General features: G+C 40.1%; 7 protein-coding genes across 11 annotated transcripts in view; 3 read left to right on the forward strand and 4 right to left on the reverse strand.

Annotated features, from left to right (window-relative positions):
- ftz-f1 (ftz transcription factor 1) overlaps positions 1-2,859 on the forward strand; it is a 43,538-nt gene extending 40,679 nt beyond the window's left edge. For both annotated transcript variants that reach the window (XM_002047995.4, XM_070208119.1), the window contains 6 exons: positions 64-470; positions 1,012-1,068; positions 1,182-1,380; positions 2,189-2,447; positions 2,513-2,613; positions 2,694-2,859. In XM_002047995.4, the coding sequence (XP_002048031.3) occupies positions 64-470; positions 1,012-1,068; positions 1,182-1,380; positions 2,189-2,447; positions 2,513-2,613; positions 2,694-2,843 (1,173 nt within the window). In that variant the 3' untranslated portion in view covers positions 2,844-2,859. The remainder of the gene's footprint in view (positions 1-63; positions 471-1,011; positions 1,069-1,181; positions 1,381-2,188; positions 2,448-2,512; positions 2,614-2,693) is intronic.
- A 2,833-nt stretch (positions 2,860-5,692) lies between these two features.
- On the reverse strand, positions 5,693-7,338 carry Atg3 (Autophagy-related protein 3). The gene is made up of 4 exons (XM_002047996.4): positions 7,138-7,338; positions 6,727-6,862; positions 6,474-6,664; positions 5,693-6,414 (listed from the first exon to the last, which is right to left on the reverse strand). The coding sequence occupies exons 1-4, from the start codon at positions 7,207-7,209 to the stop codon at positions 5,809-5,811; spliced, it is 1,005 nt and encodes a 334-aa protein (XP_002048032.1). The 5' UTR covers positions 7,210-7,338; the 3' UTR covers positions 5,693-5,808.
- Positions 7,339-7,395: 57 nt separating this feature from the next.
- The window catches only part of Nufip (nuclear FMR1 interacting protein 1), a 39,287-nt gene continuing 23,166 nt past the window's right edge, over positions 7,396-23,516 (forward strand). For 2 of the 3 annotated variants that reach the window (XM_070208120.1, XM_070208121.1), the window contains exons 1-5: positions 7,396-7,506; positions 7,587-7,693; positions 8,231-8,504; positions 8,561-8,832; positions 8,893-9,795. In XM_070208120.1, coding sequence (XP_070064221.1) covers positions 8,316-8,504; positions 8,561-8,832; positions 8,893-9,795 — 1,364 coding nt within the window. In that variant the 5' untranslated portion in view covers positions 7,396-7,506; positions 7,587-7,693; positions 8,231-8,315. Of the gene's footprint in view, positions 7,507-7,586; positions 7,694-8,230; positions 8,505-8,560; positions 8,833-8,892; positions 9,796-12,305; positions 12,637-23,516 lie in introns of those variants that run through there. The other variant, XM_032434298.2, reaches the window with a different exon arrangement.
- MED11 (mediator complex subunit 11) lies at positions 9,814-10,581 on the reverse strand. The gene is made up of 2 exons (XM_002047998.4): positions 10,434-10,581; positions 9,814-10,373 (listed from the first exon to the last, which is right to left on the reverse strand). Exons 1-2 carry the CDS (start codon positions 10,579-10,581, stop codon positions 9,877-9,879), a joined length of 645 nt encoding a protein of 214 aa, XP_002048034.2. The 3' UTR covers positions 9,814-9,876.
- On the reverse strand, positions 10,723-12,254 carry LOC6622924 (protein terminus). The gene has a single exon (XM_070208123.1). The coding sequence runs from the start codon at positions 11,891-11,893 to the stop codon at positions 10,790-10,792; it is 1,104 nt and encodes a 367-aa protein (XP_070064224.1). The 5' UTR covers positions 11,894-12,254; the 3' UTR covers positions 10,723-10,789.
- On the reverse strand, positions 12,887-14,063 carry Dic4 (Dicarboxylate carrier 4). 2 transcript variants are annotated; one of them, XM_070208124.1, is made up of 4 exons: positions 13,785-14,063; positions 13,479-13,716; positions 13,293-13,425; positions 12,887-13,227 (listed from the first exon to the last, which is right to left on the reverse strand). In XM_070208124.1, exons 1-4 carry the CDS (start codon positions 13,846-13,848, stop codon positions 12,907-12,909), a joined length of 756 nt encoding a protein of 251 aa, XP_070064225.1. In that variant the 5' UTR covers positions 13,849-14,063; the 3' UTR covers positions 12,887-12,906. The 2 variants fall into 2 exon arrangements, with proteins under 2 accessions (XP_070064225.1, XP_002048036.3); XM_002048000.4 differs by having other exon boundaries at positions 13,479-13,725; positions 13,785-14,062.
- Positions 14,365-15,890, forward strand: LOC6622917 (mitochondrial dicarboxylate carrier). The gene is made up of 5 exons (XM_002048001.4): positions 14,365-14,544; positions 14,612-14,805; positions 14,867-15,015; positions 15,097-15,467; positions 15,527-15,890. Exons 3-5 carry the CDS (start codon positions 14,952-14,954, stop codon positions 15,851-15,853), a joined length of 762 nt encoding a protein of 253 aa, XP_002048037.2. The 5' UTR covers positions 14,365-14,544; positions 14,612-14,805; positions 14,867-14,951; the 3' UTR covers positions 15,854-15,890.

Raw genomic sequence — 23,516 nt, forward strand, 5'->3', positions numbered from 1 at the left:
GTGAGTGCAAATGTTCTAGACGATCGGCTGGAACGAAACTAATGAATACCCTGTAATTTGCAGGTATCCTCACTCACGCAATCGCCGGACTCGTCGCCCAGCCCCATTGCGATCGCCTTGGGCCAGGTGAATGCAGGCGCGGGCGGTGTGATAGCCACGCCCCTGAATGCTGGCAATTTGAGCGGCGGCAACGGCAACGGCGGCAGCTCTTCGCTGGGCAATGGCAACAACAACACCAACAACAACAGCACAGGCAGCGGCAGCGGCATCGGCGGCGGGGGCGGGGGCAGTGGAGGAGGCAACAACGCCGGCGGCGGCAGCGGCAGCGGCGGCGGCGGCGGCGGAGGTGGCAGCAACAATCTCGCCGACGGCCTGCAACGCAACGGAAACAGTGGCAACAGCAACAGCAACAGCAGTTGCCACGAAACCGGACCTGGATCTCTGCAGAACACAGCCGAATCGAAATTGTGGTATTTACCTAGCCCCAGCATCCATTCATTAATGCCCAAAAGAACTGAACAATTACCGAAACTCGAAAGCGGCAAGGATCATAAAACGAATATATATATATCATTTATTATCTTTGTTCATACGAGCTGGAAAAGATCATTTATATCTTCTATTAGGAAGTTACTTGGGAGAGTAACGAATTTTAATTTGAGCCAAGAAGAAGAAGAAGTATCTCGTTTCTTTCTTGCTTCTATTAGGGATTTACTTGGGGAAATGTGGGATAAGTGTAGTTCGAAAATATTTAATACCAATTTATAGCCTATTCATTCAAAGAAGCCTTTTCCAGATATTCGAGAAAGGTGTTTCTTAGGGGTATTTCCTAAAGATCTCTCTTTAAAGATCTCTCTTTAACATTTCGCATAATATATGATCTGATGATATTTAAAAGTAGTCTTACGTAGTCTTCTCTCTTTTTGGGAGTCAAGGAGCTCTAAATCATTTGCAATTGCAAGAAATCTTCGTCTCTTTATTATTATATTTCTCTTTGTTCTCAAATTAAAGCTTTGATTCGGGCACACATCCATCGAGCACAGCCGATGCGCTCATCGAGCCACTGAGGTGAGTTGCGCGTGGCGAAAGCTGCGAGCTAAGCTTTAAGTACAGTTATTGATTTGCCCATCGTTATGTTATGTTACTTAATTCACCTCCTGCCACTGTGTGCTCTCCTGCAGGGTCTCGCCGATGATACGTGAGTTTGTGCAATCGATCGACGATCGGGAATGGCAGACGCAGCTCTTTGCGCTGCTGCAGAAGCAGACGTACAACCAGGTGGAAGTGGATCTCTTTGAGCTAATGTGCAAAGTGCTGGATCAGAATCTGTTCTCGCAAGTGGACTGGGCACGAAACACTGTCTTCTTTAAGGACTTAAAGGTATGCCGCCCTCCCACTGCCCCCGCTACCAAGCATACAACACGCTAGCGTGTATTTATTTACTTACAACAACTACGAGCACAGCCTGTCTAACAGCCACAACCAGTTTTAAAGCTAGGGGCCAAGTCTGCGAAGCATTATGTAAAACCAAAAAAAAAAAACGCAACAACAATGCAGCGGCAGCGATCCGACCGCGACCGCTACTGCGACGCCGACTGCGACAGCGACTGCTGCGATGTCGGGTGCCCAAATCTGCATTGAATTTCGATTTCATTTGGCGTCTGACCTACTTAGCAACCAAAGCTGAACCAGTCAGACGCAGACCCAGCGCCGATGACAACAGCCGAGACGCGCTGCGACGTCGACGTCGGCGTCAGCGTCGACGTTGCTCGTCAGTGACGCAACTAAGCGACGACGCGCTCAGACCGCAGCAGAGCGTGTGTGTAAGAGAGAGGTAGAGAGAGAGAGAGAGAGCGCGTGTCAAGCTACACTCAGAAAAAAGCTTAGTCGTTGACACGTTTCAAATACCCCGTATTTAAGAGATGAAAGAAGACATTGATCGACTACAATTTATGCCTGTTTATATCCAGCCTCGACTTAACATCTAGATATTGAGAATTATGAGAACTAAAGACATACAATTTGGCATTTAGTTTAGTTAGATCATATTCATGTCCAATAACTGGTAACTCCTTGCGTTTCGCCTTAAACCATATTTTCAGCATTGGGTTGACCGATATCTGAGATTTGTTTGCGATTAGCTTAGTCAAACTTATCTAACTTTGTGCATGCCATCGACTTTTTGCAGGTGGACGATCAGATGAAGCTGCTTCAGCACTCGTGGTCGGACATGCTTGTGCTGGATCATCTGCATCATCGCATACACAACGGCCTGCCGGACGAGACGCAGCTGAATAACGGTCAGGTCTTCAACCTGATGAGCCTCGGCCTGTTGGGTGTGCCACAGCTGGGCGACTACTTTAACGAGTTGCAAAATAAGCTGCAGGACCTGAAGTTCGATATGGGCGACTATGTGTGCATGAAATTCCTAATACTTTTAAATCCAGGTGAGTATTTAGTAGGAACGACAACCGTTTAGCTCTGCCATGCAACAAAATGCTACCTCTTGCAGATGTGCGTGGAATCGTGAACAAAAAGACCGTCGTGGAGGGTCACGAGAATGTGCAGGCTGCGCTGCTGGATTATACACTGACGTGTTATCCCTCGGTTAATGTAAGTAGGATGTTTGTGAGCACTTCCTAAAAACGCCGCCTCACTTGAACGTAAATAAACTCTACGTTTTGCTATTGCAGGACAAATTCAGGAGGCTGTTGAACATACTACCGGAAATTCACGCCATGGCCGCGCGGGGCGAGGAGCACCTGTACTCAAAGCACTGTGCCGGCAGTGCGCCCACGCAGACGCTGCTAATGGAGATGCTGCATGCCAAGCGGAAAGTGTAAGCGGAGCGCATTTCCACGAATAAACAAAACAGCAAAACAACAAAAACAGAAAACCAACAACAACAAAAAGCAAATGAAAAAGAAAAGAATACTTAAACATTTTATGAAATATATGTAAATAACAAAAACATAAACAAAAACAAAAGCAAACAAGCGCAAAGTTTAAAAAACAAACAAACCAACCAATCAAATCTTGATTGCTATGCGAAGAACATGAATTTTACATATATATATATATATATATATAAAGGATATATGTGAATATGTATGCATAAGGAAGAATGATCATCACTACCACCAACAACCAACTACCACATACACACATTTGTTGATTCAATGTTAATTATTATTATTATGTTAATGACTAGCTTTACCGTATGTTTAACTAATTGATTAATTTGTCTTCGTTTAAGTTGTGTTTACTTTTAGTCATGTCTCTTCTGAAGGATCTGTTCAGAATATTCAAATTCAGCTAAAATTGTGGAAAGTGCAAAAATATCTTTCTTTAGAACGTAAAGAGCATAACAAATTTTATTTTATATAAATCTATACACACACACACACACACACACACACACTCAAATATATATAGCATGATTATATATATATATATTGGGTAACCCTCCATCCCGCTCTCCCCTTGACATATTTTAACAGACTTCCTAATTTTTTTTTTATAAATGTTTTTCCTTTTATTATTCGCGCCAATTGTCTTACATAGTATTTGCGTCTACTCTAAACATAAAATATCTTAAACAGAGAACATTATTAAAACAAAATTTGTCATCTTCGTGTATAACAAAAAATTAATACTTGTACATTTTTTGTTTAAAGTTTAAGTAACTATCCAAGCAACTACCTGCAACACGGGAAACAACAATAACAAAAATCGAAAGCCAGAGCATGAAATTCTCTTTAAAGAAAAAAAAAAACCTAAAACAAAAAGAAAATACAAATTAACAAAAACAATGATTAGATATTATAAATAATTATAAACATATATCGCATAAGTTTACAAACAAATTTCGAAATGATTATAATTTTATTGTTTTAATGTTAAATGTGTAAAGCTGCTTATTTCTAAAAGAATTCAAAAATATGTTGTATTTTATTTCGGAGTAACAAAAAAAAAAAAAAATTAAAGTTTTTTTTTGTTTTTAAGCAACAAATATGCCTTTGCATATAGCCCTTAGGCGTTACAGTTAATAATTTTTATGCAAACATGCCAAATGCAAAGTAATTCAATTGGAGAATAATTTTCTGTTTTTTTTTTTTTTTATGATTTTGTGTTAAAGCCTGTTGTTCGAACCGATTTCTTTGATTTACGCCTGAAAAACCAACATCAGTACCCACTTTTTTTGTTTGTTAAAAAAAAAAACCATGTCTATAAATCTTTTAAGCTCTACAAAAGTATTTAAATTTAAAATTCGTGAAATACTTTTCAAAATTATAAGAAAAAACTTTGGGCAAAGCCAAAAGTAGGCGGGAAGCTGCAAGAAATTTAAAATGTCGTAGAAATTGTTGGCAAATATTTAAAGCGCTTGCTTGGCCTTGGTTCAAATATTTCCCATTTCCCATTAATGTAAATAACAATTAGCTTATGTTTTTGTATATTTATTTTATTTGTTGTTTTTTTTCTTTTTGTGACCTGCCTACTTAATTTGTTATGAAGCCCCCGACTTTTGACTTTGGTATTGCGCTTAAACTAAATGTACCTTATAAAATTAACAAAATAAACCCCCACACGAATACATTAATTGCAGTAAATTTAAAATCTTTTAAGGCAACATTAAATTTAGAAATGGTTGGAAAATCTATGAATGAGGATTTAAGCAGCGAGTTAAGGAAAGGTATAAGGAGAAAAGACCTTGTAGGTTGCCTAGTTATACATACTAAATAAATATTTAGATTTTTAGACGTTTATGCAACTCCTGTATGTATTGTAAAATAGATAAAATCTAAATGGAAACATTTAAAATGGGTTAGATTTCATTCTAAGAGTAATTAAATGAGCATAGGTTGGCTTAGAGTAAGATTTAAGCAGCGTTAAAGATACGTTAAACGATATGCTATATATATATATATATATGCATATGTATGTAACATATACGGTATATACATAGATATGTATATATAGATATGTATATATGCGCTGTGCATTGGCGTTCAACGTAAGTGGCAGCATGTTTTTTAAAGCTCGTTAAAAGAAAATGTATATTCTATATCTAAAGTATGGGGCATACTGTGCGTTTCTGCATGAAGTAAAAATGTGTAATGGGTCTTATTTTATAGGCAATGGCGTAGGGCAAGTTTATTGTAAAGTTAATTACGATGTGAACCTGTTATTGCAAATGAAAAGTGATTTTAATTTTTAAGCAAGTATGAAAACAAAAAAAAAAAAAATATAATATATAACTATATTATATACGTATATATATATATATATAAAAAAGAATAACAAATATAAATCAAAGTTATATGTGCATTGAAGCTTAATAAGTATATTGCAAGAACACCACACACACACACACACACAGGCACACACACCTGTTGTAAGTTTTAAATTTGTTCGAAGCAAGCAAACAGCGTTAAGCAAATCATTTAACTAGACAGAAAACAAAACTACCTAAACGAAAAAAAAAAAAAACAAAAAACAAAAAAAAAACTATATGCATAATTATGTTTATTATTACTACGTTAACGTAAAAATGTCATCTCAGAGATGTTTCAAACGAGCAACCAACCAACCAACAACAAACAAATGTAATAAAACGTAAATATAAAAAAAAAAAAAAAAACATAAAAAGGAATAGTTATTGAAATTCTCTATTGTATTAGGGAAGCATAAATTTGAGTATGCCGCAGCGATTGCTTTTATTATACGTTTAGTATACGTTGTTTAGTTATAATTAATGCATAATTTATTTGTTATATTGCTCTCAAATTGAACTTAAAATTGTCCCGTTTAGGACATGTTAAAATTCTGCGTAAAATCGTATTCAATTGTTGGTATGACGGTTTGCACAAATTTCAAAAATATAATTAAATATAAATGCACGCCCAGCTGGCCGCCGCCCTCCTCTACGGTCTGGATGATCTTCTTCATAATATCTGCATGGCGGCAGGGATGGACCGATGCCATATTGGGCCCAGGCAAATGTGGATGCGACTCCATTGTAACAGTCTTTTTGGCATGATCCTGGGAAACATCCTCGTACATTTGCTCAACGTTAAGCGGCTTGCGCTGCTCATCATAGCCGACGACCCATAATCGCGGTGTCTGGTAGTATTTATCGTATGTGATGTGCAGATCATAGGTTCGTGTGTGCAGCACGGAGTCGCCACTGCCAGCAGTCTCTCCGGCAGCAGCTCCAGCTCCAGCTGAGTTGCTGGGCAGCGTTTCGGCGTCTAGCTTGCGCGTGGTGGTGGCCACGGCGGGATCGACAAGCTCCAGCATGCCGCTCTCCTCAAATGCATCCATGTCAATGGCTTCATCATCATCCTCATTATCATCATTTGGCGCCGCAGTTGCCGGCGACGTCTTGTCGCTATCGGGCGTGTGCATTTCGTCCTGAAAGATAAAACGAATGTCTTGAGCCCATATTTGTTTGTTCGACAATATAATCAAACCTTGCTCTCATCCAGCGTCAGTTCGCATATTTTCTCATCGATTTGATTGGTGCCGTCATCGTTTAATTGATGCGTCTCCACCCAGCCGCCGTCGCCAGACTCCTCCTCCACCAGTGTCTCCTCGCCCACATACTCCATTTGCTTGCAGCGGCGATAGCACGGCACATTTCGTGTTATCAGAAACTGTTTATCTGCATTTGAATTGGCTGTGGTAAGTTTAATTAATTAATATTAGTTTCTAGTTTTTCTTTACCCTTTGGCAAGTACGGCTTTGTTTTGCTTTCATCGCCCGCCGCCCACTGCCAAGTGGGACAATGGTGGACTAAGTGGTCACCAGCTGCCACAAATTCCTCTGGTGTTAATACGCCAGTTTCGCGAAATTTCGACTCCTAATCAAAAATGAATTAGTTATAAATTGATTACAAATGCGTCGCCACTCAAACCCCGCCCGAGCGACAGATAGAGAAAACAAATGAATTGATAAGACAGAACGCACAATAGAATATTGAATTAATACATCAATATTGCAAGTGAATGCGGTCACAAATAAATAATAATTAAGCAATAAAGTTAAAGTCGAAGAAAAAGTCTTCCTTTAATTAACAAATCCTCCTCCCACTCTATCAACTCGCGTCTTTAATGAGTACCAAAAGTCAATACTTGCCTTCAAGACTGGAGTTAAATATTCTGCTACATTGAGCGCTGTGCCTTTTACAGTATTCAGCACGCTTTGCATTGTTGTTGATTTTAAGTATTTGCTTAGATTTTAAGACTACGCTAAACCCTAATGCGTTGTATATATAAATGACTGCACACCTGCACTTTCTTCTTGGTGTCTATGCGTGCACGCTATGCAACACTGTTGTCGACTCCCAACAGCTGTTTGAAGTGCTGCATAGAGTCGAAAATGTAACTATCGATATTTTATATCGCGTGCGCATGTCGTGACTGTTTAATCCGATGGAGTTTGTGCAGTTTATTAAATTTATAATTTAAGCAAGCAACAGCAAGCCGCCGCTCTATTTTGCTTAGTGTAAGTTGTACTTAGTGATGATTGCATCTGTTGTTTTGTTTTAAAGTGAGCTAATTTACTTTTCCCATTCACATTAACAGCGGTTCAATAATGACTTGCATGATGACCGCAATTTAAGCCGTTCATTCGGTGCCAGTTGGCGGCCACTGGATTCAATTTCGAGAGTAATTCGCCGCCGTATGCTCTTGTAAGTAGTTGCCAGGTATTTCAATTAGTAAATCATTTGTTTAAGTTACTAAAATTACGAATGGGCTAGCAGCCTTTCTGTTGAGGTTTATTTGTAAGCCTCACAAGGCAATACATACAAACGTGCATGATGTTTATAGACTCAAATATAACTGTAAAGTCGTTGCCTAAATATCTTTTGACGAAACAGTTCTAAACGTTCCAAGAAATAATTATAGTTTGCTTGCAAAATATGTTGTAGTTATTTATTATTAAAACTTGAAATGTAAATAGCATGTGACGTTCATCCATATTGAAATTGCATTAGAGTGCACGTAAACGCCAAGTGTGGCCGAATAATTTTTCTTGAAAAGGTCACACCATCAGCTAATCTTGCTTTTGACCATAGTTTTCAATTACTTTTTGGTCACACTGCACTTTTGGTATGGAGCAACTGTGAACATGTGATTGACGAAATATAAATCAGTTTCGGGAATCTCGCTAATATTTTCTATTGCTGTTGACTGCTACGATAACTTCGGATATTTTGTGTTTTCAGTGTCTTGGGTAACGAGTCGTTACTTTTAACAAGTAACGAAAATACACTCTGCTCTGCGACACATGTTTTTGAACTGTAAAACGAAATGGAGCCAAAATTTTCGTTGCCTTCGCCAAATTTCAATAAAAATTCACATGAACCCACCAAGAATAACTTGCATTACCTTACTCCATGTGGTATGACTCTGCTTCCACGTGCGAAACAGCCGCCTCCCATGTACGGACCGCGTGGGAGCACGGTGCCCCCAAAGTTTTTAAAATCAGAGAATCAACAGGTAATACATGCAATTAACTTAGATAAAACATTATATTAATCCGACTATGTTCACAGAACAGCAATGTCGCACAATCAGTTTCAAGCAGAGCGCCGCCAAGTACCGAATACTGTGCCAACTGCAGCATGGAGTTGGCTACGGCGCAAGATATGAGACTGCATTTGGAGCAGCATGAGCAATGTCCTGCCGAGGATTGCAGCTTTGCAGCCATGGCCAGCATTTTGGAGCATCATATTGAGGCAAACCACATAACGGGCTTGTACAAAACCGTAAAAAAGGTTTGGACGCCTGAGGACGTTGCCGCCTGGCGTGCGGAACGTTGCAAGAGGTAAATATTCAATGTACAATTAAGTAAATGATTCGAGTTTAATATTTGATTGCAACGCAGATTTCCAACTGCGGCAAATGTGGAGATTGCCAAACAGGCCAAGGAGCAGCGCTTGAAACGCGGCGAGCGCCTTGAGGCATCTAAGACGCGCTTCGGTAAGCCGGAGGACCGGCGACGGACGCGTCCACAAACCAATCACAGGGATCATCCAAAGAACACTAAAAAGCCCAGAAACAATAGTAATACTCCGGTAGCACGAATAGAGCCTCAGAAGCCACTGACAACCGAAAAACCTATTGCTGTAGATGCTATAAGCCAACGTTCATCCTGCTCGTCCACGTTTCGCGGAACAAGCAAAATGACTGATTACAAACATGTTAAGACAAAGGAGAAAGACAAGGTGAATGCATTGAGCAGTATGCTGGGCATGTATGGAACAGACAGCGAGAATGAAGATGAAACATCGGACGCCGATAATAATGAAGAGGTTGATTTGACTCCAGTAACCTTGGTAGAACCTAAGTCAGCTATAGACACAATAGTCGAGCTAGGAACGGATGTGCAGGCCATAGATCTGCCAGCGCTAAAATGCCCTGTAATGCCCGTGAATGATATTGAAAATGGCTCAGGCTCTGGCGACGAAGGGCCAGAGGAATTGCCCATTGAGCGCAAAACTGAAACAGATCCAATTCCCAGCACAACAAAAGAACACATTAATCCAAAACCAACTGAAAAGTGCCAATCAAATACTATTTCAAATGTTAAGCGTCCTGCACCAAAGAAACTACACTCAGGCTTGAATTACAAGCGAGCGCGTCGCGTAAGCCACCAGAACACGATGCTGTCCAAGCTTCTGGCACCCGATATACGTCACGAGCGGAATGTTCTCCTGCAATGTGTGCGATACGTGTGTGAGCAGAACTTCTTTGGCATCGGAAAAGGCGGTAGCTTACCGGATTTAAGGTAACAGCCAAACAGATATTAAAAACGTAACTTAAGTTTAATGGGTACAAAAAATATCCTTAATTTAATCGGAATATGCTATCAGTTCGGTGGCAGGCCACCGCCCAATTCGGCGGCTATGCTGGCTGCATTACTGCCACTAGCCGTATTACCGCTGCCAGCTCCAGCGCCATCAGCTGCAGCTCCCGAGCCGCAGACGCCGCCGCCGGCTGCCTGTTGCTGTTGTTGTTGAGCTGCGGCTGCAGCTGCCTGCTGTTGTTGTTGTTGCTGTGCGGCAGCATGTTCCTGCTGTCGCTTCTGTTGCTGCCTGGCCGCATGAGAGTGCTTGGCCTTGGTCTCTTCCAGCTCACGTACGCGAGAGCGTGCGTGTTGTATGCGATGCCAGGCCATTTGCAACACCTTGGCAGAAGCATAGCCGGAACCCTCGTGCGGCTGGCCGGTAGAAACTTGTGTGAGATAGTTGATTTGTTCCGAGAGCTTCGACTCAACGCTAGACAGGCTTTTTAGAAATTGCTGAGACTGCGTCTCGGCACTCTTCTGCGATGACTTTTCCTTGCCGAGCTCTTGCAGCGCTTGCCCTTTGAGGTGGGATGAAGTTGTCAGTTGAAAAATTAATAACAAGAGTAAATGCCGCTTACCTGCACTCTGCATGCAAAGTATAATATCTTTCTCAATCTCGTCCAGTGCATGTATCTTATCCAGGGGATTCATGTTTTCGAGTTGAACGTTCAATTTGTTTCTATAGCTTCGATCTTGCAGAGCAAATGAGGCTTGTGTTTTGGCCATTCACAAAATCGTGCCGCACTTGAGGCGCGTTGCCAGGGCTGGCGATAGGCGTTTGCCATTCAATTTACATTTTGTTATCGAAGCTATCGATATATTGGCGCGATGATGCACTATTTCAAATATTCAAATTGAATTTGCAACATTTTCTGTTTTATTGTTTATTAGTTAAATTTATTATATTTAATAATTTACTTATCGGTTGAATTATTTAATTTCTAATGCCAAACCATGCGAACTTAAAATACTGTTTGGGCAACAACAAACAATTCTCATACAGCTCCACTGACTCTGGATTTATCTGCCAAATCATAAAGCCACCTCCACAATCGATTTGTTTGTGCAGAGCAAACTGTAACCGATCTGCAAAATGTGACTTGCACTGGCGACACTCGAGCATATGATCCCTTGTATCTGCTTTGAGAAACCGACGCACATTTCTTATCTCGTGCATGCCTTGAAATTCTCCAGCTACATCAGTTAGTATGAGAAATGTGGGCGTAGTGTTGACATCTTCGCTCCTGAGCAGGTATGGCACCGCATAGAGCTCCTTGGTGCTAGCACAGACACGCAAGCAATAGAGATTTACCTTCAGGGAGACTGGAAAGTGGCCAAAGCGTTGGCCGTGATAGCTTCTAAAGCTCTTTGAGAGGAGCTCAAGGTCTACACATGTCGTGTTTTTGTTATCCGTATAACGTGTATCGGATTTTACACGGTATTGTAATGGGATCTGTTGTTGTCCTTGCAATTGGCGCTTTACAGTCAATTTCAAGCGCTTTATGGTGCATGCCTCAAATGGAACGCGTTGCTGCACTAGCACAAAGCTGCTAATCTTCTCCAGCAATATTGAGAACACCATGTCCACCGTCTCCTTTATATCCAGATGATGGTCTATTTTTACAGGAGTGCTTTCGTAGTACATGTGCTGCTTGGACACATTCACATAGAACCCAACAGTCAACTCCAGCCGGCTTGCCTCATAAATCAGAAAACGCAGTAGCTGTGGTATGGCTTCTATGCCAGCCTCCAATAAAAACTCATTGGTGCGATCCAATGCACTCTCATCGCACAGCAAAAATGTTTCAATACGCTCCCGCTCGATGCGTTTCAGCAGTTGCTTCTCGTCCAAGCCCAAGTTGATGTGCTGATCATCTTGGCTCCCCAACCAATGATGGCTGTAGGGCTCATTTGCTCCGACGAGACTATGACAGGTCGGGCAGTTGATAATCTGGTTGTTGATCATACGCTGGTGACGAAAGATCCTCGTGTTTCCTGTCATCTCAAAGATGAAGCGCGATTGACAGCGACGTGACATTTCGAATGTTTCAGTTTGACTGTAGCCCGTTGTGTTGTGAAGTTGAGTTATATACAACTTTAATGGATAGTGGTCCAAGCTAGATTGGAATATTCAAGTGTACCTGTTAAGCCCCATAAAACCCTCTTACCTGTCTGACCCTGCAACAGCTGTGTTTCAGTGTGGACTACCTGCCGAAATGCGTTTAAAATCACGATCCTTAATTAATTTCAAGACTTTACAATCGCCTCGAAGTGTGAATCTCGTTGTTCTTCTAATATTAATCCCTGATCATAAACTTCTACCCTTTCGTGTATGTATATTTCCATATATATTTATCCGCGGTATATAAAGAGTATATTAAGTATACCTGATCTGTGTGTGCTTCGATTATTTGGTTTGAATAACCAGACTCAAATTGTCAAATTTGTAGACTTCATTATTAAAATGGATACTATACAGTCACCGGATAAACCTGCCCTTGAAGCTGATATTGCAACTGGTGGACTTCTAATAGGCATGTGGCTTATTGTGTCTCTCACGTGCTGCTGTGCTGTATTTTGGCCGGTCTTTGGTTGCATTTTGGCCTATTTTAGCTGCAAGAAACACTGCGATTACAACTCAACCAAATTGAAAAATCCAAATAAAAAAGCATCCGAATTGGATTCTTCCAGTGAAAGTTAGAGGAATTGGAGCCTCGAACCATTTGTGTTCTGATAACTTCAATCAATCGGAATGTAATAAAACTAAGCTTTAAAATTGTGTGTGCATATTAGCATATTATCTAGTCAATTCTCGTGAATATTAACATTTAAAACTCTCTTGTGGAGGGTATTATATGTATATGTTTAATGCATATTAAGTCTTGAACAAGGACCGACTCGATAGAGCTGTGTCCGTCTGTCGGCTTGCCTGTGTCAACGAGCAGATCAGGCCGGATCGGATCACTATATCGTATGGGTGACATGGGATTCGTTGGGTTGAAAAGTATAAATATAAATTAGTTACATTGGGTGTACTACTACGAATTTATTTTATTGACTCTCCAACGGTAAATAACCTAAGTTAATGCGCAACTGTTCGTATATCAAAAACAATAATATCGTAGCTGGTGCCTTGCGCACGATTGTCGGAGCCAAACCCCGATAAGGGCCCCAGAAGTCAAAACGCATCATATACTTTATGGCATGAACAACCGTGGGAAACTGACCGGGAGGTGCATTCATCATTAAAGTCTTGAGAACATCAAATGGCTGCGTTATAATCGCATCGATAATTGATGAGATAAATGAACTCTTTAAATGCAAATACACATCGTCATCCATCATAAATCGAGTGTGAAGCTCACTTTTGACCTGTTAACAAGAATAGCGCAAATAGAGTATAAATGCGGCAAATTCAGTTGAAACCGAATACACACATGATCGTAAACCGCAAGCTGACCGGTTGTCCCAATGGCTGATTTGAGAACCGCAGCGAAGCCACCATTGTATAAGGCCATCCAGCCTTCCTCCTTGGGAATGCGTATTAGCGCATCGATAAAATGTTTGTAGCTGGGATCATTTCGCATATATAATGTTGGATATGGCTTGAACACTTAACATACTTGCGCTTTCCATGATCGGCAACTTGCATATTGGTTTGCATGCGAATATTAATCACATCCAATGGTATACCAACAAGTGATCCGATAGAGCCCGAAATACTGGCCAATACAATTTTGCTTATTAAACTATTAGAAGAGCTAAATATTTCGAGGTCCTTGCCGCACTCATACAGAGAAAAACGCAGGCTAGTGCATGTCATTTGACGAATGGCAGCCGCAGAGAAGCCATCATAGAAGCCTAAATACCCTACATAGGGAGGGTAAACAGGATGATTGGACAAAGGCCAAGCATCCTTATCGTCTCACCTCTTATTTTAATGACTTTTATGGCTGTTTGTACCATTCCCTTCTTTGTCGTCTGTGTTTGCATATGCGTCTTGACTAAATCGAAAGGCGCCACTACGCAAGCTACGCAAGTGGATGCCACACCACCGGACCACCATCGTGGTCGTCGCAACTCCCGATCCTCAGTGTCAGCCAGTACCTTACAATGTGCGTATTGCTATGACTCAAATAAGACTTTGCACCAATGTGGCAAAAGCTTCAACTTATATTCTCGAGTTAATGTAAAAAATATGTAAATCTTTGTACCTACTTTGGTGATCCGTACCGATGAATTATACATATCAGCTTGGCAATATCAGTTTATCTTCCTTCTAAAGGATTCCACAATAATCAATGTCTATGTACAGCTAGTGTTTAAATACGAATACTATCTGGGTATTCAATCTTCCGTGGGTCATTGTTAGTCGTTGTTTCTAGTCGTTCGTTATTTCTCCATTGATTACAAGATGGATATTTTTTTCCAGTTTCTGGAACCAATTGTTGTTCAGACAAAGGCCTTTGCTGTCAACGTCACACAATAAATATTTTGATATTTATCTAAATTTTGGTCAATATATAGTTTTCAACATTGAATCATATTTCCGTTTCTCGGCAATTTACTTTAACGAAATTCAACTGATCTGAACCAGGCTTACCTTAAACTTCGAGCGCTTCCACAAAACTATGCCAAATCACCCGACGAAATTGCAACATCTGCAGCCAACTTTTGGGGCACTGCAAGGTTGGACCTAGCTTCCTAGTTCCTTCATTGCATTTGTTTATTAATTCACTTCACACTTCAACGTCAGATTGCAATTAAATTGCCCAGCTTAGTGTGGCAGCTAATGGACGGAAGTTGAGAAGCGTTACAGAACAGTGTAGTCTGTACCAGTTTGCTTTGAAGCTGAAAAATTGTTGCAAAACATAGGCCCTGAACACCAGAAAAGGACATCAAACTGGCGAACTCCTACACAGTGCTCAATGCCTCGGATACCAGCCGAAAGTAAATAGCACATGTGAATGTTTAACTTGATCCAGAAATATGCAACGGCTTCCTATTACAGACTCCGTCCGCGCTGGTGGAGCGGTGGTGTAGCCGGCGCCTTGACGCAGTTTGTAGTGGCGCCCTTTGATCTGCTAGAGACACGCATGATGTTTCTTAAGAAAGACACAACCATGATTAAACTAACGAAAACAGCCATCCAAAGACACGGTGGGTGACTAATTGGGCATTACTTGCAAATTCCTGTAGACATATATAATTGAATGTCTCGTCAATCGGATTCACTTGCAGGATTCATATCTCTATATGATGGTCTCAGTGCTCAACTCCTACGACAAGTTACCTATACGACAATGCGATTTCACCTGTACGATTTGGGTAAGCGGTATGTTAATGAAGAAGAGTTTCTGCACAAAGTATGTGTAGCGAGCGTATCTGGCATGATGGCGGCTGGTGTTGGCATACCCTTTGAGTTGATTAACACTCGTATGCATGTGGATCGAGCGCTGAAAGTGAAATATAGGCGAAACTATCGAAATGTCTTTGATGGTCTCTACAGGGTTTGGCGGGAGGAGGGCTTTACTGCACTCTACACGGGCGGTTTTAGCTCATTTTTTCGCTCCACGGTTGTTACTATTGGCCAAAATGCGATGTACGATCAGGTCAGCTATTATCTTTGTTTTATCTTTGTTATAATATCATTAGTAACTAATATCTGCAGAGCAAAACTATGTATATGCATTACTTTAAGTTGGGAGATGATTGTAAGGTGCTGCACTTGTTGAGCTCCCTGACAGCAGCCATAATATGTGCTCCTTTGGTGCAGCCCATAGAGATTTACAAGACGATGCAAATGAGCAAGGGAAGCGGTCATTTGAATACCACCTCTGAGAAGTTAAGGTTCATGATGCGCTTTGGTTTTAGAGGTCTATTTCGTGGCATTGCGCCGAGTATGTTACGTATGATTCCGTATACAATTATTATGTTCCTGTTGTATGAGCAAATACGCTTAAATTTTGGTTATTATGCAGAAGACGACCTGGACTGAGTGTATATATTCAAATAAACAAACTGAAACAATAACATATATTGCTGTGCTTGTAATTGTAAAATGGTCTTGTGCAAATATTCAGAACGAGATGGCGATCTAGCCATCGGTTGTTGAGGCTGCCCAATAATCTATATACATACTTTACGAGCTTGTATTTTTCGGTCTCTTCCGATCCAAGCTTCTTTTTTCAAATTACAACATGTTTTCTTATATGATTTACAGCAATTAGATGGATTGTCTTTCGGCGTATGCGCTTGCAATCCGAACGAGCACAAAAATCATAAGACTTATTTAACCGGAATGTTAACACCCGTATCAATCAGCCCATCTACGAAACCCAATAGTATTCACACTAAAAATTTGTTTTTTTGCTGAGGCGACCTAGGATATCTTAAGCTCTGCTTGATTGCGACACGCCGCACAAGTGCGAGTAAGTTTTGCATAGCTCATAATACTCTTCAGCTTCTTTAATAATTTGTCTTTTGTACACTCTACAGAAATGTTCAGATCCAGCAGCTAGTGCAGATAAATGACAATCGACTTAATAGTTTCAATTTTTGCCCAAGCTCCTTCGCCGAACGCTCCGCTAAGAGCAAACATCATCGGTAAGTCCCAATTTACGTTTGATAAATAGTTTTCTATAGTTACTAAGACGGATTTTTGGGAAACTAGTCTAGCAGGTGGGAAAAACTAAACATTGCTGTGTTTTACTTCATACATTTAAAATACATAATAGCTCCCGCCAAATCGAGATTTCAATATACAAGTTGACTTGCCATCGATTGTTGGCAGCTCTAATTCGCTCGAAGCGTTGACGATAGTTAACAAATCGAACATTCATCGTCAATTAGTGTCGTTGCTGTAGGAATCTAGGCAAACATGCCGGCATCGCGTTAGTGGCAACATCCAATTGCTTATATTTAATAAAGTGCGAAATAAAGTTACGTTGCGTCGCCGTAATCGCAGTCCTGATAAGAGACACCAAAACAGACACCAATCCCGACCCATTGCTTACAAAGTTGTCATGCTTACAAATGCTGAAAGATATTCAACTTATTTTCCCAAGGTGGCATCTTCACGTTTCCATAGCATTGCATTCTCGTAAGTTGGCAGCGCCTCGCTTAACGGCGCTTTTGTGTATATATGGACATTTAAAACACTATTCATTTAAATTTGGTAAACTGGCTTGAATTTGAATCCTTTTTTTTTATGAAAACCTTTAGAATGTTTCCCAGAGTGAAGGTTAATATAGTATTAGAATAAGACGTCTTAGTTACACTTTCTTAAAACCAGCTAGACAAATTTAAGCCTGAAGCCTTAGATATGCAGGAGATATGCATTTGTAATTTATGGAAATAGACGTAGCTTGCGAACATTGCACCATGCAAATATTTCCCTTTACTCTGTTTACAGGGTATTAACTAAAATCACAAGCTTGCAACAGCTACCCACTCAAGTGGAATCACAAGTTACCCTCTTCCAACTCTCTTGCGGCATATAAAACGGCTGCACACACGAGGCAAGAACGTTAACTTCATTAGGCTTCGACAAGAGTAACCTGTTAGCAGGTTGCCAGTCAGTCTTATGCTTCCGCTCGGCTACCGGAAGCTGCGTCAAATATCTTAACTGCCAAAACAAGCAGCTTCGCGTATAATTCAATTGCCTTTCGGCTTACAGAATTGTCTAACCACATCATATGTGACATATGTATGTTCTGTCTGATGTTTTTTTTTTGACAATTTTATTATTGCATTTTCAATTTCAATTTTCAGGCTCAGCTGCGCGTCAGCCTGTCTGTTAGGTTTCACGAGAACATTGATGCGGCATGAAAGCCCAAAAACCGCATTAACAATTTAATGAGCGCTCAAGGAGCTGCTTGCCACTTGGCTAGTCAATGACTATGCAATTTTTATTTGCCCTTCATTTACGTGAATTGGTATTATCATCTAAATCAGTTAGTTCAATAATTTTTCAGTCGCCAATTTGTTATATACGAAAGCAATGTTACTTTGCTCAGCTGAGTAAAGCAAATCCTATTTGTATATACACATTTTTAAATGTTAGCGTATAAAAAGTGCTGTGTTTTAACAATTCGATAAGCCAAAAAAAGAAAAAGAATATAATAAAAGAAAATGTTCATGGATAGATACCCAACAGAAATCACAAATGAAATGTTTCAACTGCTCCCCTACTGACAGCATCCAATTTAACTTGATTAACGCAATCATGTGCATAATTTGGCCTGGCTGGAGACGAGCTCTGATTTAATATTGCCATGGCCAAATGTTTTCTTAAAGCTGTAACCTTATCGGTTTAACATTAGGCCAACACCATTTTCACGCCCACTTTGCCTTTTGTTGTGGCCCGCAAAGCCAACAAACAAAACCCAATTTACATAGAATAGCTAGCGATTATCGCAACAGCCCGCCTTATGGCTGCCGCAAAGTGCGCCTGCAACATTTTAAATATGCGCCAACGTTGTGCCTCGTTTTGTTGCATCTTCAGCTGTGCTGCATGCACTTCCGGCTAGCGATGCGCTTCCTCCCCTTATACGATACTCAAATGACCCATTTTCAATTTTTTCTTAAGAAAATTATTATTTGCCTCTAACGACACGAGCGATTATAAAATAATTAAAAATTATACATTTTCTTTACTGCATAGTTCCAAAGTAAATTCCAAGTACTCGTGACACGAAAGAAAGCAGCACAAACTTTCAGCCATAGCTTCGTAGAACCTTTCTTTGAGAAGCAATGGCTAACTTGGCTAAGGGACAAACAAGTATAATCTAGTCGGAAGTGCCCGACTAGCAGATACTATTAGTATATCGCTGAGCTAATGTTATAGTCTAGCTAACTTAGAAAGAAGACAAAGTTAAGATAATAGAAATATCGATTCTTATCGATTGGAAACAAAAACGTCATATTTTTGTCTGTAGCTAATATAGTCTCTTCACGCATATATTTGATAAGGGTCAGAGAAGTATTTTATCGCCAGTTAAGTACATTGGCATAAGGATATTATACCCTTTAAGCCGTTTTCGATGAGTTCATGGTATGCAAAAAAAAAAGGATGAAATTTGTATGCACTACCCTTGCATAATATTGACGAAGCCGATGCTCAAAGTTTACCCTCGTATCCTGCTGCTGCGCTGCTCGCAACGTGCACTTGAACCTTCAATCTGCCGCCCTGATCCCGGGCGTTAACTTAGTTGTTATTATACCCGCGGCTGGTCGGTTTACACCAGCCCATAAACGTCTTGTAATATAATCATGTTAAACAAGTTGATATTTTGGGCTGAAGCAAAATTTAATGCAAACGAGCTAAAATAGTTATTATAGATAGAATATCTTTGACATATTCGAGTTATTCAGTGTTGAGGTTGTCTAATAGTGCCGCATTGCTGTGTTAATTCAGCTGAAATGCATTTTAGCGAAATCATCTAAAGCTCATCGCTTACAAATTCTCTTTAAGCTGACATAAGCCCAAACACATATCGCCTCCCATTTAAGCGGCAGGTAAGAGCCAAGAAATGCGTCGCATGCATTTCAAATGCAATTCAATTTCCTTTTGCCTGGCATCGTCCTTGGTCCTGTAGCTAACCAACAGCCACGTTTTCACGTCGCTTGGGTACTTTCGTTATTGATTGTTACCCTTAATTCTCCCAACAGTTTTAGAACATCCGCAGCGCAGCCAAGTTGGCGTTGCAATTTGACATTTGTTTAATTTACAATTGTCAGGAGCAGGTTCTGTACGGATACCTGCCTTTTGGTTGGGCTTTTTCCGAGTAACAGACCTATCTTGTAAGGTTTGTAATTTAAATATAATTGCGATTCGAGGACGTGACGCCTTTCACACTATTAACATCTTGTTAAGCGTGTAGCTCACATCGAACAACATTGATTAAACCAAATTGGATTATATGCAATAAAACACGAGATTCGTGGTCTGTATTTGATTCTGTGTTTGGCTGTTGGCTATATGTTTAATTATATGTATATAAAGCCCGGCCTTGCATTGGCTACGATTTTTGTCATCACTTTACCACCTACCTCTTGCTCGTTGAAGTTGAAATTTGAAACCTTTAAGAAGAGGTGGATTTTAGGCAATGTGTTTTCAGTAAATTTGTACACAGATTCTGGAAAATGAGTTTCAAAGTGTGTCAGACGATAAACATAAGAGTTTCAATCAACTAATTTCCACTAATTTTCCACCGTCGCGGGTGAAAATACCAACCATTCATATATTTTTTATAAATAAGTTCCATATATAGCTTAGTTTTAACTTGAGTACCGATTCGTTATTCGAGCAACTATTTAAACAGCCTTGAATTGTTGATATTTTCCATTGCTCTGTTCCACATGTTTCCGTGTAAATTTGCCAGTTGCATTGTGTATGACGAAAATGCCTTGCCTTGATATTGATAGTTCTTGTTGTTTGCGCTGGCAGGTGAAAGGTAATTGAAGTTTCTCTACAACTTTTGCAATCAAACAAACCGACAGCTGCTCGCTTTATCTGTCATCAGCGACGCCGCCTACGGCTCTGTTTGGGACTTTGATGTATATGCCATGAGTTTTTCTTAATGACCCGACCCAATTGGTAGCCCACACACCGGTTGCTCTAAATGTGAGTGTGTGTCAGATTTGAGAAAAGTTTTTGTGAAACTTTCTTTCTATCTGCAACACCAACAGTTGCTCACAGTTGGGCGGTTTGTTTACACTCGTTCAGTTGGCCGCAAATTATTTGCATGTGGAAAGCCCAACTGCCATTCTGGAAAATTTCGTCGATTAATCTTGGGAAAGTGTGTGGGATTTGTCTTTGCTGTGCGGGCGGTATTTCTGTTTGCTTTCAGTTTGAAAATATCAATTTTGCACTTACAAGATTTTATAGTTGCCCGTTTTTTGTTTGACCCTCAGTTTGTTTAGCTTGTTGGTTTGGCCCAGGGGCCAACTGTGGCCGTGGCAAAGAAGTTGAGTGGCAAACACAAGGCTCACCTAGAGTTGCGTAACTCATGAGTGAACGACAGAAATTACTGCTTAGAAAACTGAAAATTTAAATATGAAAAAAAAAATGAATACTATAATACACAGATTTCTTTTTTGAGTACGCAAATTAGGGTAGCAAGCAACAAAGTGCCTCCCTTCACGATCTGAAACAGCTCGCCTTTAGATTCGGCTCTGGTCTAAATTTAGCTATAAATTATTTAAAAATATTTTTAAATTTGGGAATTTATTAACATGGTGCTATCGATCTATATCTCTATATTGGTAGTAAATGTTATAAGGATATGGATTTTATGTGGTTATTTGCTGCGCATCACTGTGAATAGTTGTAGGGACAGTCGCTTCCCAAGAATTTCAATCAGCTTTGACCACGTCGATGTTTACATTGCCCTCACAAATATGAGCTGCAGTCTCTCTTGCTTATCAGGTGATTAGTGCTATCAGCGCTGGCGGCCATGTTGGCAAGTTCAATAAAGACAGGATCAAAACGAGTATGTGCCTCGTGCCTCCCGGTGTGTCTGTGTGCGTGTGTGGGTGTGTGGGTGTGTGGCTTTTGTTTACGCCTTTGGCATTGTAAACATAAATAAAAGAAAAAAGTAAAAGTAAAAGAACATGGCCAAGAGCAGTCGTGGGCTTGCCGTTGCCAGGAGCAGGCAAGCGTGTAAATGCAATTTCCGTTTGGTGCAGCCGGAATTTCGTGCACGCCATGGGAACTCCCAGTGACTGTTTGACTGACAGCAAACCAACAACAGCAACTGGCAGCAGTGGCAGTTATCGGGCCAACATGGTGCGACGCCAGGCTGATGCACTTTCTCCGGATCCAGGGCATCCGGCAAGCCAAGCGCACGAAAAACAATGCATTACTCTTGAAAACAATTCCATTCCATTGGCTCGCCATGCAACTGTAATTAGTTTAAAACATTTATTTTTTAATTATAATGTGGTGAATTAATTCTGAGTCTGAATGCTTACACGTGAGAATTATAATAAATATTACGAGTATTATTTTGATTTACCCTAAAATCAACAGAGCAACTGCACTTAAGCGCAGGGTATTTGGTCAGTCGTCTAGTTTCAGCTATATATTCGTTTTTTAATATCTATTTTTTCCCCTCAATTTTTGACATATTCATTTTCCATAATATTGAACTCATTGAACTCATTTCGCATCCGAGTGCAGCATTATTGAAAGCATCCATTGTTATTGTAGACCTTCGCGCTTGCTCTGAAAAATATGGGTTATTGCTTTTTGTGCCCGCCCACTCAGTGAAAAGAGTATATTGGTTTTGTGCAATGTACGGAATGTATATATCCCCATATAAGATTTTACGAGTATATGCTATAATCTATCTACATTAAGACAATTTAAAACTGTTTGTCTATAACAACTCGCGATTCCCATTTCTACGACTGTTTATTTCCCTATTAAATAATAGTTCGATTCATTATTGTATCTTTCCATCTCTCTTATTATTCTTTATATATATAATTGAACGAGTATTGTGCAGTCGGCTGTACCCGACTCAATATGCTTACTTGTTATATTGCTGCTTCTTGTTGTGGCTTTCAATTTCTGAGGCTGCTGCTGTTTCTGCTTCTGTTGCTGCTGTTGGGTTAACCCCACGTATTTTATGGGAATATTGTGCGCAACATTTTTTATAGTTGGGCAAAAAAATGACCAAATCTCTTTTGATTTGTTAGTCGTGCGTAATAAGTTTAAGTACAAGCATATTTTGTGTTTTGAAATAACAATAGTTATTCATTTTCATTTGTTTTTTTTTTTTGAGTAGATGGAACATCAAAAAACAGCTCGGTTGTATTTTGTGTGTAGCCTGGTGTTGATAATACGTAGCTTGATTTTAAAATATAAGCCGATTTTAAGCTGGGCGTATTTCATTTTTATAACTTGTTGGAAATGCCTAAAAGCGAAAGTGAAAAGTCGTAAAAACACGCTTATGATTCGTCCCAAGTGCAGTCATCAGCTGAGCGCCTAAACCACGCTGATGCCTGAAATGTTTCTGGGTTTTTCTTGTCTTGCTGTCCAATTTATATGCTGAATATGTTTATGCAACAAACTGTGGCAAGTTTAAGGCGTTTGTGGTGGCTAACCTGAAACGAAAAGGCGACTTTAAAGTGACCTTTCATTACTAGCAATAATTAAAGATTATATCACAAAAAGCATTTATTTTAGGTTTTGTATAAGTTTATATTAATTGTTCGAGTATCGTCATAAAAATCTGTTTCTTTTCAATTCTGATGACTGTTTTGTAGCTGCCACAACAGCAATAATAACGCAATATACGCAATTTCCAAACACACAATGTGCTCCAGCCACTTGGTTAAAAGTAATTTGTGCGGCAATTAGTGTACGAGCAGGAAGGAAATGCTTGTGGATGTCGTCGTATGCCGCACAAACCCCAGCCAAATGTGTAGCCATGCTCAAGATTTTCACAATTTTGAGTGCGCCACAGAACAAGGAGTACGCATACCAGCGACAGTCACGTGACCTCAGTTCCTGTCACGACTCAAATCTTATGTTGTTGGGCCTTTAGCAACATCCTTTCAAGTACGAAATCATGTGGGGAATATACTTATATTCAAATGATTATTGTGTGATTAGATATATAAACACTTTTAGCTTTTAAATCTTTAAACAA

Source organism: Drosophila virilis, chromosome 3 (genome assembly GCF_030788295.1).
Source record: "Drosophila virilis strain 15010-1051.87 chromosome 3, Dvir_AGI_RSII-ME, whole genome shotgun sequence".
NCBI lineage: Eukaryota > Metazoa > Arthropoda > Insecta > Diptera > Drosophilidae > Drosophila > Drosophila virilis.